General features: G+C 42.4%; 1 protein-coding gene across 1 annotated transcript; it reads right to left on the reverse strand.

Moving 5' to 3' along the window:
- Positions 1-4,577: 4,577 nt before the first annotated feature.
- LOC118556353 (rho-related GTP-binding protein RhoE) lies at positions 4,578-7,838 on the reverse strand (the record flags this gene model as incomplete). Its single annotated transcript, XM_036133555.1, is given in 3 exon segments — positions 4,578-5,310; positions 5,700-5,834; positions 7,729-7,838. Coding segments are annotated over 3 exon segments (494 nt in total), but the record flags the coding sequence as incomplete, so codon positions are not given.
- Between the last annotated feature and the right edge of the window lie 8,210 nt (positions 7,839-16,048).

The raw sequence follows: 16,048 nt of genomic DNA on the forward strand, positions 1-16,048 counted from the left end.
GGCTGGCCTGGGAAAGCCTTGGGGTTCCTCCTGAGGAGCTGGCCCAAGTGGCTGGGGAGAGGGACGTCTGAGCCTCCCTACTGAAGCTGCTACCCCCGCGACCCGACCCCGGATAAGCAGAAGACGATGGATGGACGGAGAGCAACTTCCACATTAAGGAGGAGTAAATTGTTCTGTCCATCCCCTGCTCCATCCTACCCTCACTTGCTATGACACCAACATGCTTGTACCCTCAAGGTAGCGACTAAGCCCTGATCCGGTAGGAGCAGTCAGCCTTTCTCCAGACATGGCCTCATCATGGTCTTTGTCTTGTCTTGTCCACTTTACACTTCACAGAGAACCTCTTCAGACCACGCAAAGTCATGGACTGAAGATACCAAAAGAATGACTTCACCGGACATAAAAATAAAGATGATACCCTCCTCTCCATGAATATGCCTTGAGTCCAACACACACTGGGAACAAGAATTCAGGATCATCTCTTGGTTATACAAACAGCAGATAGTCCCTACAAGAACCTCAGAATGTCATGTCACACAAGGGATTGTGGGATACCTTAGGCTTCTTAGCACCAGTAAGGGACATTGCGAAGTTCCTTGGCAAGATTAGCTGAGAGAAGAAGCGTACAGGCTACTTGTCCTTCCTCCTTCCTTACTGACTGCATTATTCAGACAGCACTTATGGCGACTGCTGACACACCTCTGCTTTGGCTAAAGAGTCCTTGCTCTAAAAGGGTATTCGGATGGAGCCTTACTGTCGCTATAAGGAATCCCACAATCCTTTGCGTGACATGACCTATAAGTACAGCTCACCTCACGGAAATGAATGAAAAGTGTGCACTTTGTAGTTCAATTTAGGAAGGCTGTAGGCCCGAATTTGACTCGCATCATCTATGAGTGTTTCCTTCGTGTAATGACGTCAGAATTAAAGGCTGTCCAAAGATCCTTTCCTCCCTCCTCCGATAGTGTTTTTACTGTTGACAGGTCGAGGAGCAGTATCAACTAGCTATAAGTAAGGGCATTCAGATAGAGCAACAGTCTTCCTTCTACCATCTAGCACTGTGCTCAGTCCCAGTCTGTAGTCCCTCCCTTTTAGACGCCATGTCCAACATGAGGCAAACTCTCCTAAAGGTGTGAGTTGAAGATCCCTCAGTTAGAGACCTGCACCAGATGTCTCTAGTTAACCCTCAACATTTTACAGTGGTGAAAAGTATACTTTATAACCTTTTAACAGATCTAAGATGGTGGACTTCTTTTCAGTAGTTCATTCAAGAAATATCACTTGGGTTTTATCTTGGAAGCAAAAACCACATATTCCCCAAAATAATACTTTAATTTGTACCAAGGCTATGTCAGTCCAATGACTTAAATTTTAAAAGTAGGTAACTTTTCAAACTTTACCAGCTTGACTGAAATCTTAATCTAGTGCACTTTACTGGGAAATATCTCTCATGAATGCAGACATAAGGTGAACAGTTGTGCGCATTTTTTATCACCAACGTTTATTTTTCACCTGACAGACCGGTTTTCCTGCCGCTGACAAGCCAATACATCTCAGTTGTTACGCATGTGATGAAGTCACTGCGTGATTTATAGGATTGCTGTGTGAGGGAAAAATAGTTTCCATGCTCGGTAGCCCCCGGGAATGTACCAAGGCCCGTACAAAGCGGTCTGCTTCTACCGATACTTGGCTTCCTTTGAAAGTAGACAGGACTATTCGGTTTGACACGCAGAGCTTTTTGTTCCAAGGAGCTGCAACCAAACCTGCTTCTCCTTGTCTCTCAGTCAAAGACCTATGTTCAGCTTGTTTCTCAGAAAAGAAACAGTTGTCAGTCTGAAGAGGTTTATGTTTACACTGATGATAATACGACGCCGTTCAAATCAATTTAAGTACTTTTGCTTGACATTTGTCATCTGCTGATGTAGAGCCCATCTAACTTTCCCATGGATGGATGTAAATCACAGCTTGGTATTTTTCATTTTAGCTTGCAATACTTGACATTTTTTAATAGTTAATTCTGAATGTTTTGGCAATCAATACCAGAGCAAAAAGATATGCTTGTCTTTCTCTGCATCAAAGCCACTGACAGATGAGCTGAATACAACTTATAATTTTGTCATTGTGCAATGCTTGCCTCAGCATACATTTAGGAGAACATGATACCAAATGTACCTTGTTGACAGGAGTTTAATTATGTGCTCTACCATTCTAGACTAGACAAATCCACTGTTGGAAGAAAGCCATACGAACTCCTATTTGGTACAAGCCATGACAAACTGAATGAAATTTTGCTTTTAGGCCTAAATGGAAAAAACATGCAGGGGAAAACCCTGCATGTCCTTTGGGAATGTGTGTAGATCCATCTACCTCAGGTCATCATACCATTTCAGCCACCTCCAAATAAACAGACCATTTTAATTCATTTGATTTATTCTAAAAGGGAAAAAATATATAATTCAATAAATATCGTGGCAACAACATTGGCAAAGACATTTTGAAGGTGACAACATTCAAGAAAAACTTGAGCGTACACAGACAGGATAGAACATGAGGAACAGAGTTCGGGCAGAGTGCTGCCAAAAGTGACAACACTGATGTGAAAAAGGCGGATGCAACTTGCAGGCCATTAGGTTCTGTTTAAAAGTGCATCAATGACTTTAACAATGACTAATAATTAAAAACAGAGTTGCATCATTGTCTGAGCCATAACCACAAATCCTCTCGCCATTCCCAGAAAAAAAACACACCCCATACATTGAAATCATCTGAGGGAATGCAATTTAAAAAACAAAAACAGAAAGCCAAATACTTCAGACCAAACTTTTTTTTTTTTTTTAAACAAATCATATTGAGTCACATTCAAGTAGAAAATAACTGAAATTTTATTTCAAATAAATGTTGAAATGAGGGCTAGCAAATTAAGTACTGCAGCTGCTAACATCCCTACAGATTAGGCTTTCAGATGCGGCAGCCATTTCTTTGCATTGTGCCACTTAAAGGTAGTCCCTCTGGCAATACTGAACAATTACAAAGGAAACTTGTTGAAATTGACTCCTTGCTAACGAGTTAGTTAACTAGCTCTTTAGTTTAAAGGCCAACAGATTTGTCTGGAAACAGTCTAGCCTCCCTAGTTCTGCTACACAAAATGCAGTCATCTCATTTGTATCATGGTGAAATGGAAAAAAATATTGCTAAATTGATAAAAAAAAAAAAAAAAAAAAAAGAAGATAGGAAGATGGGACTAACAAACTGCAAAAACTCCAACAGACTGAGCTGTATGCCATTTTAAAGGAATCCCTTTGGCAAATGTACACAAAGGCTGAAATGGAAGCTAAATTAGGCAATGGGCTAATTAGCTCAGTAGCTAACATGACAATGGATTTTTACTTTCTGAAAACTAATCACTTCAGTCTTATTGGTGAGTTCATCTTTATATTTTCGAGGGAAAAAGGTTGGGGATGTTCTGCACAGCTACAATCCCCTCCATTTTGGCTTGTAGTTTCTTGCTCCTTGTCTTAATCTGAGTTTAGAGTAAAATCCAACACTTTGGATGATGTAGTTCTGCGTTAAATATACAGACAAAATTTAAATTTTGATTAGAAAAAGGGTCAAGTAGACAATTATACTGCAAAAATTTGAAAAGGACATGAGAACCAACGGATATAATACTGCACATGCTAGCAAACTGGCAACCCTCTTCACAGACTTAGTTCCAGTAGCCATTATTCTTCTTTCCTTTGATTGGCGCTGCAGTAGCCATTACTTTTCATTATGTCATTTAAGGGGCTTCCCACTGGCATATGTATACACTTACAGAGAATTGCTGAAGCAGACTAGCTAATCAGTGAGTTAAAGCACATTAGCTTAATGGCTAATGGGCTAACAGAATTTTACAGTCTGAAAACAGTTCCAGTTTTCATGGGCAGTTCATCATCTTTGGGGTTTAGGTATGGATGGTTCAGAACATCCAAATTTCACAACCTCCAGTTTGACCCATTTTGAAAAACACAGCTTTGACATTTCTTTGAATTTTAACCCGGAATAAAATCCAGTAAACTATTTTGGATTACACAGTTTGATTTTGAGCCCATTAGAAACATCTAGCGTCAAGGAAATGTAAAGTCAAGCATTCAATATTTAAACCCAAAAAACAAACATCCACCCCTCTCTCTCTGTGATATGTAAAAAGTAAACTGCGGACTAATTCCAGGAAGTTGCAACTGTACACAATACTTGAAGTTCTCTTTTGCTACATAGTGGTCAACCTATGGTTCAAAGGTTTAAAAGTCGTCAATCTTACTTCAGAAACTGTTGGTCGAGGCAACAGAGCGCAATTAGCGGCACAGCAAGATGAAACCAACAGAGCCAGAGTAAAAGAAAGAGGCAGTCGCACACCAACAACTTCACATTTTACCAACAACATTATCAGAAACAGGGGGGACTCCTCTGCACACAGACACACACACCGACAGTTACGGGAGCAGAGGTCAAAGTGAATCAGTTCAAAACCACAGTGATGAGTTTGTTGTGAAAGCCCTCTGAGGAAGGAGTCCTTGAGCCTGCACAATTTAATTTAATTTTTTTTTTTTAAACTTTCATAGGCCACAGCCCCCTGCCATAGCTGGCTTTGGCTCTCATTTAAAAAGACTGCATGTTCTAAAACCCTCTGCGATCTTTTAATGACATCACTCCTCCTGCTCATTTCCTGTTGGTGAGAAACGCCTCGACTACATCCGCTTCGTCCTCAGAGGAAGCTGGCTCCTCCCTAAACTGATAGCCAGCTGACTGATAGCTTCCTCCTCTGGTGGGACTGGCTGTAGTGAGGGGGGGGGGACACACACACACACACACACCTCAACTGTGACGCAATCGCTCAACGAGTTCTCATTGGTGCAGAATATTCCAGTAACACATTAATTGAAGCTTATAAAAACCCCTTTTCCAGACAAACGAGGGTTATTTTAGCATGCAGGACAGGGCTTTGCCCCTAAGCTCCCTGCTTGCACTATGCGGCGTCCTCATTCTCTTTAGTCTGATACCCCCCCACTTAAGTCTGACGAGTCACATGACCGAGCAGCTTTTGGCTTTGTCCTTCCGGAGATCCGTGGAGACGGCCGCCAGGTCAGGCCGGCTGGGCATGTGTGAAATCCTCTTGTTGGGACGCGCCGCCTTGCTTCGCTTGACATTTTTGCTGTTCTTGTTAATGCAGGCCAACGTGGCTACGTGGAAAATGTCCCTGACGCTGTTTTCCGACTGCTGGGCCGAGCACTCGATGTAAGGCGCCGAGATCTGCTTGGCCATGTTGGAGCCCTGGGGAGGAAAATGGTTTAAATGTGATCACTTCTGGAAATTAAAAGCTTTAAAAAATAAAATAAAATAAAGTCAGATTCACAGGAAGCTAATACTTGTTAGCAAAGAAAGCTGAACCACGCTTATCGTTAAGATGCTAAAGATTGAGCTTAATATAAAACATGTCTGTCCCATTGCATCTTTTGTATGTTATTTGCAATGAACTTCTCATTTTTAATCCACTTCAAGTCTTAGGAACTAAAACCATGTTTCAAATAAACCAAGAGTTCAAAAATAAGCTAAAATTATTAGATACTGGACATAAACATCAGTGCATCTGGGGTAATTTGCTTAAACTAGAAGAACATAATCTACAGGGTTTATTTCCTTTATTAAAAAGGGCTGAATACCTGGTCATAGGAGACTGGGGTTTGTCGATGGTTGGACAGCTCTACAAGCGTGCTCAGGTCGGTGCGCAGGTCCGACTTGCAGCCGACCAACAGCATCTTCGTGTTGGGACAAAACTCCTGGATCTCCCCTTTCCACTGTAAAAAACAAATACTTTGAGATCACAGAGTCCAAGTAATTACCCCAACATCATTTGACCCATTTTGTTCCGTCTCCTCTTTCTAGTAGCCACACAAAAACCTTAAGCTTAAATCGGGGATTTAACTGAGACCGTGTTCGATTTAAAGTGTAAAAATGCCGTCGCTTATGTAGGCCAGAATGTCCTGATGAGAGATCCCGTGAGTTTCAGCCCCACGGTCACCTGGTCTTTCAGTACAAAAAGGTTAAAGCTGGCACTTCCTGGAGCCCCACATGCTTTGAACCTTGGAAAGGAACTACAAATAATCCCCACATTTCCTCCCGAACAATAAATGCTCTGTGATCAATGGCATTTCACTTGGGGGCGGTAATCAGAGGGCGGGGGGGCTAATGTGCCTCAGGGCCGAATGCCCAGCAGGTCAGAGGATCAAGTTCATCAACACGTGAAGAGGAAGTCACTTTACACAATGGGTCTATGCAACTATAACTTGACCAAATGCCTAAAATGTCTGTCAGAGGCTGCACTTCAGTAAGTTGTGTAAGACCTCAAGATTAGTTTGTTTATAATCAAACATGTTCCCTAAAAATTTTCATACGAGAACCTGTTGATTGTGAGATGTCCCTTGTTAACATAATAAATTTAAATCTGTTTATTTGGCCATCTGAAGCTTCCCTAATCTAGCACCGAGAACTGAGGTGTAGCGTTTCGGTTTTCATCCCCTTGGGGGAGGGGGGGTTACATTCCACACTCTTACTTACTTTAAGCCAAATAAACGAGACGAGGAACACTGGCGGACCTTGACGCATGACCTCAATTATTCAAAATGAGCTCACCGTCAGCGCAGGCTCACAGATGACTGGGAAGCGTCAAGCAGTGCCTCAGCCCAGTCATGAGATGTTTACAATTTCAGCAGAACGTGACCGGCTTAGGGCCAGACCACAACCAATAAAGTTCCTCGCCCTGTTGGGAGCGCAGATAAAAACCCGTCCGCCAGCCAGACAACTGGTTCTGTCCACATCTGGACACACGGAGGTCAGCTGGCACAACAAGAGCCATCAGATGCTGACCGCTAAGCCGCCCCATGCGAGTTGCTGGTGATTTAGCAACACTTTAGCATCTCTAGATCCAGCCAGCCTTGGGGAGGCAACACCAGTCTGCACGTCACATCATGAGATCCAATTCAGCTACATAAACATAAGACTGGTGGTTTCAGACCAGCAATGGGTTTTGTCAGACTCCATAAATTTAGCTTTCATCTTTCTTTTGTAGAGGAATCATTGAGAAAAAAGAAAAAAAGAAAAAAAAAAAAACTGCGGAAAACATCTAGCAGATGTTGAGAATTTCATCTTGGCCAAGACGTAGGGTACTTTCTCAAAACTGCTTCAATTTACAGTCACTGTTTTCATGCAGTTTAAAAAAAATGCACCGGCCTGACTAGAGGTTTCCTTGGCTAATGGAAAATTGAGCAAAACAATCCTCCCTTCCCCCAGTTATTGCTGTGCACTGCCTGTCAGCCTTCAATTGCCTATGAGAAAGAAAAACAAACGCTATGGCAGGCGCCTAATGACATTTTGTGGGGGATAGAAACTAAAAACAGTTCTGTAAATGACAATGACACCAAGATGCACTGCATTTTCTGCTTCCCCCAGCAGATAGTGTTAGACTTCTACTGTTAATCTACCAAGAACCAAACAACAATGGTTTCAATGATGTTTATCCAACTTAAATATATTTCAGCTATGCCATTTAGTTATAATAAAAGGAAAGTCTCAAATCCCAAAACAGCCCAGCTTAGGTTTAATAACATTTTTATCCGGTCTAGGGTACAATAGGCTATAGTTTTATATAACATACAAGTACTCAGTTTTTGACTTTAGCAAGCAGCCACGCACCTTTTTTAATACGCTATCGAGGGTTTCTGGACGGCTGATGTCGAAACAGATGAGGACAGCGTCCGAGTCTGGGTAGGAAAGGGGCCTCACGTTGTCGTAGTACGGAGATCCTGGAACAAAAGACATCATTAAAACGTTAAGACCGGATTCTCAAGCTTCTACGAGAAGCTACACAGTTTTAAATTGATTAGCTGTTTCTGCCTGTGGTGAGAACAAGGGTTCAGACGCTGTGGCCTTCGAACATTTAAGGGCTTTAACCAAATCTACAGAAAGCCCTTAGACAGGTTTAATGAGTGTATAAAGAGGGCCAAATCTCTGCTTAAAAACCTTGATACGCCATGTCATAATTGCAGTTCAACCATAATCCATAGCAACAAGGAACAAAAACAAATAGCGCATTAGTAGAAAAATGTGCTGAGTACCCAATAACTCCTAGTTAAAAAAAAAAAAAAAAAAACAAAAAAAAGGGGGTAGAGAAACTGAGAACTTAGGAGTGAGGAAATGTCTTTCTGAAACTAAAACCATGTGTTGGGAGACGCCCATCTCTCAGCCAGACTCAAACATCTCTGGAGAGGAAGAGCAAGGAGGAGAGGGGGTGGGTGGCCTGCAGTTAAGGTGGGTCAAGATCACATGACAGGCGAGAGATGACCACAGGCTGCAAGCTGCCAAGAATCCAGGGAATTTTGTTTTTGGTAACTGAAGATTCCCCTGGGATGCCCCCCCTCTGAGTATTACTGTGAGGAATAGGCAGGAATGCTCCTTCACATACACACACACAAAAAAAGAAATGTCTGTACACTGAGTGCTATGGTTCCCAATCTAAACATTGGGAAAAAGGGATAACACCATTTCAAAACAACGCTTCCAGGCCTGGGCCGTACAGATATGCCACAGGCTGATGTGTGCACAACATCTCATATTCCTGCTTCCATTTTCTGTGTTCAGACCTGTATGGAGCTTACAGGATAAGTGTTTTGTCATCATGATCATTTAATAAATACTTTATTACACATTAAATACCACTTCTGTAGGGTGCGCTTTTTGAAAATTTAAAAGGAAAATTGACAGGATTGCAGGAGCTCCACTGGGTCCAGCACTAGTTAACAAATTGCTATTGTAACAAGTTACATTTAAGTCCTTTCGCCATTTCAAATGGTTTAAGCACAAGAAACCAATTGATTTGAAACTATTAAATTAAAACCCACCATGTTTGTTAACATTTTCAAGGCTAACAAAAAGGTTAGCCCGCATAAAATTACATTAATTAGTATTTGCCAACATTATACACCATAAAAGCCATTTCTCATTGCCCATAAAATCAGAAAAAGGGGATAAAAAAATAAAATAATAAATGTTACTGGTGACGATAAATGTATCCAATCTAGTTAATGAGCATGTCACAAAACCCTTGTTGGCTTTTGAACAAACGCAAGCTAACGGTGAAAAACATGCAGCCATTTAATAACGATACATTTGTTCACAACTAGCATTTTTTTTTTTGCAAACTGTTTACACACCATTGATGGAGAAAAATTCCTCGTTTTACAGTGTTGGAAAGTGACGAGGCAAAACAAAAAACAGGATACATTTAATAGCTAGCTTTGCATGGCTAGCAAAAAAGGATAAATATTTGTCATTTGCATTCATTTGTTGATGAATGCAAATTCACAAAAGCTCACTGGGTTGGGATTGTAGCATTTAATGTGCAAATTATTTTTACGTCCCTTCATATGAAGAAAGCTTGGATAAATGTGGAACTTAAAGAAAAAAAATTATGCGACAGAAGAATTTTTTCAAACCTTTATTTTAATAGGTAAAATGTTATTAAATGAGCATCAGTTCAACATAATCAGTACTTCATCATCAACTGGGGCCTACTTAAAGACTTTTGCTTTGTACTTTTTAAAATTAGTTTTTACAATATGGAATTTCCTCAATTAAATCCATTTTTCAAATTTATTTAAAGTAAACTTGTAAGGATGGAGGAATTCTGATGCCTTTATATCACCTTTTTATCCTGAGTGTCCCTTGTCAACCTAAAATGGCCAAGCTAGAATGTCATATCTTTAGCAGCTATCAAGGAACATTGCCAACAATCACAACCACACTGTGTTTGACTCTTTCTCTCCCGTCAGTCTTGAACAAATCACTGGAAAGATAAAGACCTCCCAACCAAAGGGTAAGCCCAAGAATTGGCTGACATTTTCCAACGAGTTGAATATTTTTCGTCGGGCTACAAAAGAGGAGCCGCATATCAAAGCAGCTGAGTTGCAGAGCGTGAGGTCTGCATGCATCTGCATCCATCTCTGTGAACGCAAAGGGATGTCAGACCCCAAATTACACATCATTAGACCCTTTTAAGCTCAGCACAACACAAGCAGGAAGGGGGGAGAAACACACACGCGGAATGCTAAAGTAAACAGACTAGTTTAAAGTCAGCTTTCTGCCAGCCGGGAAGACAAGGGGCAATCCCACTGCCGACACGCACTGTAACCTGGTGACCGTCGCGTAATTAGCTCCTGTCATTGTTCTCCCACCGGATCTCTAAATCTAGAAAGGTGACGAAGATCCCGTCCTCCCCCCCACTCTGTCCCCTTTCCACAGGCTCCTACACACATTCTCACAGCAGACTGAGCTTGTTGTGCACAAATCGCACAAGAGAAACCAGATGCTAGGTGACCAAACTTCCAGTGTGGTCCTCATTAGGAGTCGGAGGTTTTCCAAGAATGTTTTGAACGGTGGGTGGGACAAAGAGGCGCCACCTAATGCGGAGAATTTACATGAAAAGATGGAAAACCCAACCGGGGGCCCTATTCACGCAATGATGACAATCCCAGATTTCCCTTACCGTGCAAAAAAATCCTCTAAAAGCTCGTTTCTGGGCGATGTCACAGTTAAGGAATTTACTTTCAGACTGCAAAAGCACAGAACAGGAAATGTGGACTCTGTCTTGCATACAGATGTGAAATAAGCCAGATGTGTTGGACAGTCAGGAAACGGGTCTGCTGATGTAGCACATGGCGAACAGAACTGACGGTTGACGATTGGGGAAGAAGAAAAACACGGAGCTCCTCTCCGACACAACCGAGGACAAGGAGCAAATCAAACTGGAGTCACCTCAGCCAGAACCTTCCGGCAGCTGTGGTTGCAGAGGAACCTGCAGCCATAATTGCAGCCATCGAAGAGTTCAGTGTGTGAGCAGCTACGGTTCTAATACGTGACTTCATAGGTTGCAGATTTCATATTCCTTTCAGTAATTTGGAGCCTCCACTCTACACATTCTGCACATAGGCCAAGTTTAAGTAGTCTCTTCTGATAGGAGCACCTTTTCCCCCCTCTTGTCCCCTATATGCATCGTGGCAAACCGAGAATGGGATTTCTTACAAGACTGGCTTTCCAAAAAACACAAGACACTGGACCCAAACAATCCTACAGTGACAAAACACCAAATTAACAATGTGTTAATGTTGCACAAGTGTGACAAGAACATTCTAGAAAGGCGTAGAAGGAAGGCATGTAAGGCAGTCCTGTGTTTCTTGTTACTGTACTGGCAAGACGCCAAAGTCCAGCATGAAGGCCAGACACAGATTTTAGTTTTTAGGTGCAACCTCACACAGGATCTTTCCATGACATTAGCAGACAGGAAGTGTAATAATCTCTCCCAGGATCCCCGTGTTTCAGCTGACACACTATCCCCGTCCCATCACCGGTCAGCCAGATTCCACCATGATTCAATTTCCCCCCCCCCCATGGAAACAAGGTGGGGCTTTAGTGATCCATGGCACTCCTTTCAGTGGCTGGGGGATCAGGGCCTGCTGGGTACAATAGGGGTCTTTGTAGAGGAGGAAGTAGAAACCTTTAGTCTGAGGAATGCCAGACATGCGGCTCAAATTCAAGAAGCCCACAGGAATGGAGGTGGCAGGGTGCGCGGGCAGTGGGTGAGATTAACAAGGGCGAAAAGGAGTCCCAACAGTAAGCTGACCAGGCAACAGATGCACCATTTATGAAATAAACTTTAGGGAAGGCAGATGAACGTCGACATCCAAACAATGTCTCTTTGGTTTAATAAAAAGTAGTGACGACTGTTTATCTGATACCTTTTAAAACTGAAAACATTTTTAGCTACAGGGAACTATTATAAATAGGGAATAGACCCCTCTATGAACACAAAATAAAGTATAAATTCTAAGTTGTATTTTTTTGTTTGTGCAAACATAAGCATATTATAACCATTTCATCAATTTAAAAAAAAGCTAAAGTAGTTCTGTATGAACCTATACGGCAATATTAGTGCTGAAACTATTCGATTATTGACTATATTTAAACACAAGGCTGTTTTCCTCTGTATTGGAATGTAAACAATGGGTCACATGACCAATTTACAAACAGAGGAGGTTTGTGACACGTGACAAACGGACAGATGCCCAGGGCGGCATCAGAAAGAAGGGTGGATGGGTTGTTGACTAGTACAAGTCCTTGTTGATACTCATACTACGTTTTATCCCGTCCCAGAATATTTTTTTCCCCTTCATTTCCCCAGAACACCAGTCAAGCGAGAACCGATACCATTCCCACATAACCATTAGTGGTTACAGAGTCACTCAATATTTGCCAGAGTGCTTCCGCCTCAGCTGTAGTGACGACGTAAACGCTTTCTAAAGCCGGTTGTTTTGGTTTAGCTGCCCGGGGCTACGAAAGTGCTTGTTCAGGTTTGTTGCAAGATGCAACAAGCAGCTTGTTTTTAAAGTAAACGGCCAGATTACACCTCGGCAAACGGGAAAGCATACAGACCTACTGACTACCTGGTGCACACGGCCCCAAGCAGAGCTAAACAATAAGTTTGTTGCAATTAATGTTGCTACATTAGCGTAAATCGCGAGAATTTAAAATAACGATTAGCCCCCCATCAGACTTCTGAACCTGATGGTTTCCAATTTTCTTTGCATTCTTAGCCAATCTCATGCTTAACTGCGATTTTCTAAATGCATTGTTTTTTTTTTTTACTAGACAATTTCAAAGCAGCAACCATTAACCAGGTTCCTCATTTCTGCAGAGGCCTGTAGATGCATCTAGAGAGCACAGCAACAGTATATCAATTCACAATCACCACCGCAACATGATTGTCTGCAATAATGCAGCTGCCTGGATGCAACATTTGATTGCAAATGAGGTGGCATGCATGCACACAGCAAGTCCAGAAAATTAATTGAGGGTGTATCGCAACGTTTTCCTGATACTGTGTAGCTCGACTAGAAATCCATATCGACTGGTGACTGAAATCAGCTCAATCGTCCCCAACTGGCTGATGATAAAATGTCAACCTAACCTTTTTTTTTGGATCAGTAAAGAAACCTCCTTAGCATTTTTTACCCCCACTCAGACAGCTAAAAGGTTAGAGACTAAAGATGACTAAAATGTAGCCATTTCTGTATCACTGAAGCACCCCCCCTCTACAACCTATCATAATTAAGTAAGGCTACACGAAAGAGAGCAGGGTTTTTAGGAGATAATAAGAAGGCTAGCAGGATAAAAATCAAGTTGCAATGTTTTTAAGGGTCCATTTTCAATGTAAGACCACATTTTTAGTAAGAATAACCAAGGATTATCACAAATATGATGCTAAACTCAATAAAAAGGCAATAAAACCCGTTTGACAGAGACTGCCTTCTCACCCACACACCCCAGCAAGACGGCGCCTCCATGATAATCACTCTGCTAATGACAGGAAGGTCAGAAAAAGGATATTTTAAATACAGTCCTTATAGCTCGCAGTTAGGCAAACCAAAGATTAGCAATCAGCCATTCTGATTGGTGCTCCTTACACTAACTATGTGGGGGAAAGAGCACCACTCAGAATAAGTCATGTTATCACTTTGATTCTACTTTAAACAAAGGAGGAGAGAGAGTTGGTGGGTAAGTGCCCATCAGGTTAAACTTTTGATCAACAGCGGGTTTGATTGGTGCATCTATGTTCTCAAAGTGCTCCAAGGTGTGTCAAGTTGTCATTTTTGAGAAATTTTCTGAGCCAAACATTGAGCAATTTAAGGAAATAGCCACCTTATATGGGAGTTCTTGACTGTTCAGAGAGGCAACCTTTGATAATTTCAACGTCATAATCTGGAGTCAGACCTTAGGCATGCAGGTGCTGGGGCTCTGAGGTCCCCCCCTTTACCTTCCACTGTCTAGTTCATCCTTTGACTCTTAAACAAACCACGGTTGCTGCTCATTCAGACACACTGGGAGGCAGGCAGAAAGACAATGTAAACCGCTTCCTCTGCTTCTGAAAGCAATGAGAAGCATCAAAGCCTCCACACCGAGGCCCCGGGAGACCTCACCTAGGGAGTGAAAAGCAAGCGCTAGCTCAGACAAGCTGGGTGGGTGTGTGTTTAAAGAGGAGGCAGTTGGTGGTGATGGTGGGGTGTGGGGGGGGGGGGGGGGAAGGCCTCACAACTGGCAGGAATTTACCTTAATGACCCAAATTACACCCGTCACCCTCCCTTTTCAAACAAGCCCACTAAAAAACACACTCCAGGCGGCTCATTAAGCCACTCGACGCAGAACAAAGACCACCTCCGCACGTAGAGATGTGTTTATATGACCGTCCTCGTGTCTGCGTGCTGGTCTTTGTCCGAGAGCCCTGAGAACCCCCACTTCCCAAGGCATCTCAGGAGATAAGAGATCGATTGGATCGGCTGTGGCCGATGGGCGTCTCTACAAAAAAAAAAGGACCAGTCAAGCTGAAAGCTCCATCAATCGGTCACTGGAAGTGTGCGTGTGCTGGGTGGGGGTTAGGCCTGAATGTAGGGGGGAGGTTTATCTAAAGCCCACTGATCTAATAGGAACCATACACCCCCCCTGTTTTATGAAGCAGAGAGAAAAGGAGAAATGGCTCAGGGCAACCGGCCAACAGAGTAATAAAAACAGAATTCTTGCTCTGGACGGTCCTCGTTTCTTCACCTTTTTACTTGCAAAGTAAACACACATTCACTGAATTTGCTGGCCCCTGGTCCAAAATGAAGGTCAGACTGCTGCCGTTTCATTTGTCTCTCTAATAAGAAAGAAAGAAAAAAAAAAAAAATCCACTTTTACAAAAAAAGCTGACGCATTTGCTTCTCAGACACAGTTCGGAGTCTGCAGCTAGAGTTCTTTTGGTTGTGGCTCTGCGGGGAGAAAAAAAAAAAAAAAAAAAAAAAAAGAAAAAAAAAAAAAAAAAAAAAAAAAAAAAAAAAAAAAAAAAGGGGAACCAAACGGGGTTCCTGAAAGTTATTCAGACACGGCTTTTGGAATTCCAGGCCCAGAGACCGGCAACAGCTGGCTGTCGGCTTGTCCCCCGCCCCCCACCACTCCCACGCAGACCAAATGCTTGCACGCTTTCAACATACGCCCTCGATCACACCTCCCCTGCTCCGCTCGTTTTCTCTGCCCGGGCAATGATGGACGCAGAGAGCGCTTTGTTTACACGCTCGGAGCACACAAAGTTGGGACACAGCCACCGGTTTTTTGGATGCCAAACAAAGTTCAACTATTTACGAGAGTAAAAAAGAGAGAGAGGTGGGGGGGGGGGGGGGGGGGGGAGTGTTGTGCAACTTCCCTGAAAAGAAGAAAATGGGAAGTGTGGGAGGAATTTCCAGAGTGTGTTCACCAGATGTATGAATTTAAGGGCTGTTGGGTTTTTGTTTTTACTCCATGATTTAGCTGGGCTCAGCTGGGAATCTTCCAGAAATGTCCTCTGGAATAAACGGTCCCAGATGGGTCCATGTAGGTAAAAGGTGAGCTTAGCATGACGGGCTCTAACCGGACGCCGGACAAACAACAAAAGGCATAAGGCGGTCACTGGCGTCGAGGTTCAGAGGTTTAAAAAAAATATATAAAAAATAAATAAATAAAAATAAAAAAAAAGGGCAAAGCTTCTAAACTGGGGTGGCTGCACACTGCACATCAGCAGGCCTAAACTTGGCTACTACACTATTAGTTTTCTCACATGAAGGACCAACGTAGCCGTTTGGAAATATTCCTAGTCACACAAAAAAAATAAAATGGAAACTGTAAGAGCCACCACACTTCACAGTTTAAAAACCGAAGCTACTAAACTGCAAACCTGTTAAAAAGCCAACTGGCCATGCAAAAACCATTTAGTTGTACAGTTTTTGCACAACACCATAACCACCATGTTTCACTTTTTTTTTTCTTTTTTTTTAACTCCATGTTATTATACAGTGAGAATCTCACACAGCTCCACCTCAGAGCTATACATACCTGCACCTTGGAGCAGCAGCAGCAGCAGTAATAATTGTTGCTCGTCTTTTTCTTTTTTTTTTCT

The sequence above is a fragment of the Fundulus heteroclitus genome, unplaced genomic scaffold (assembly GCF_011125445.2).
Source record: "Fundulus heteroclitus isolate FHET01 unplaced genomic scaffold, MU-UCD_Fhet_4.1 scaffold_638, whole genome shotgun sequence".
Taxonomy (NCBI): Eukaryota; Metazoa; Chordata; class Actinopteri; order Cyprinodontiformes; family Fundulidae; genus Fundulus; species Fundulus heteroclitus.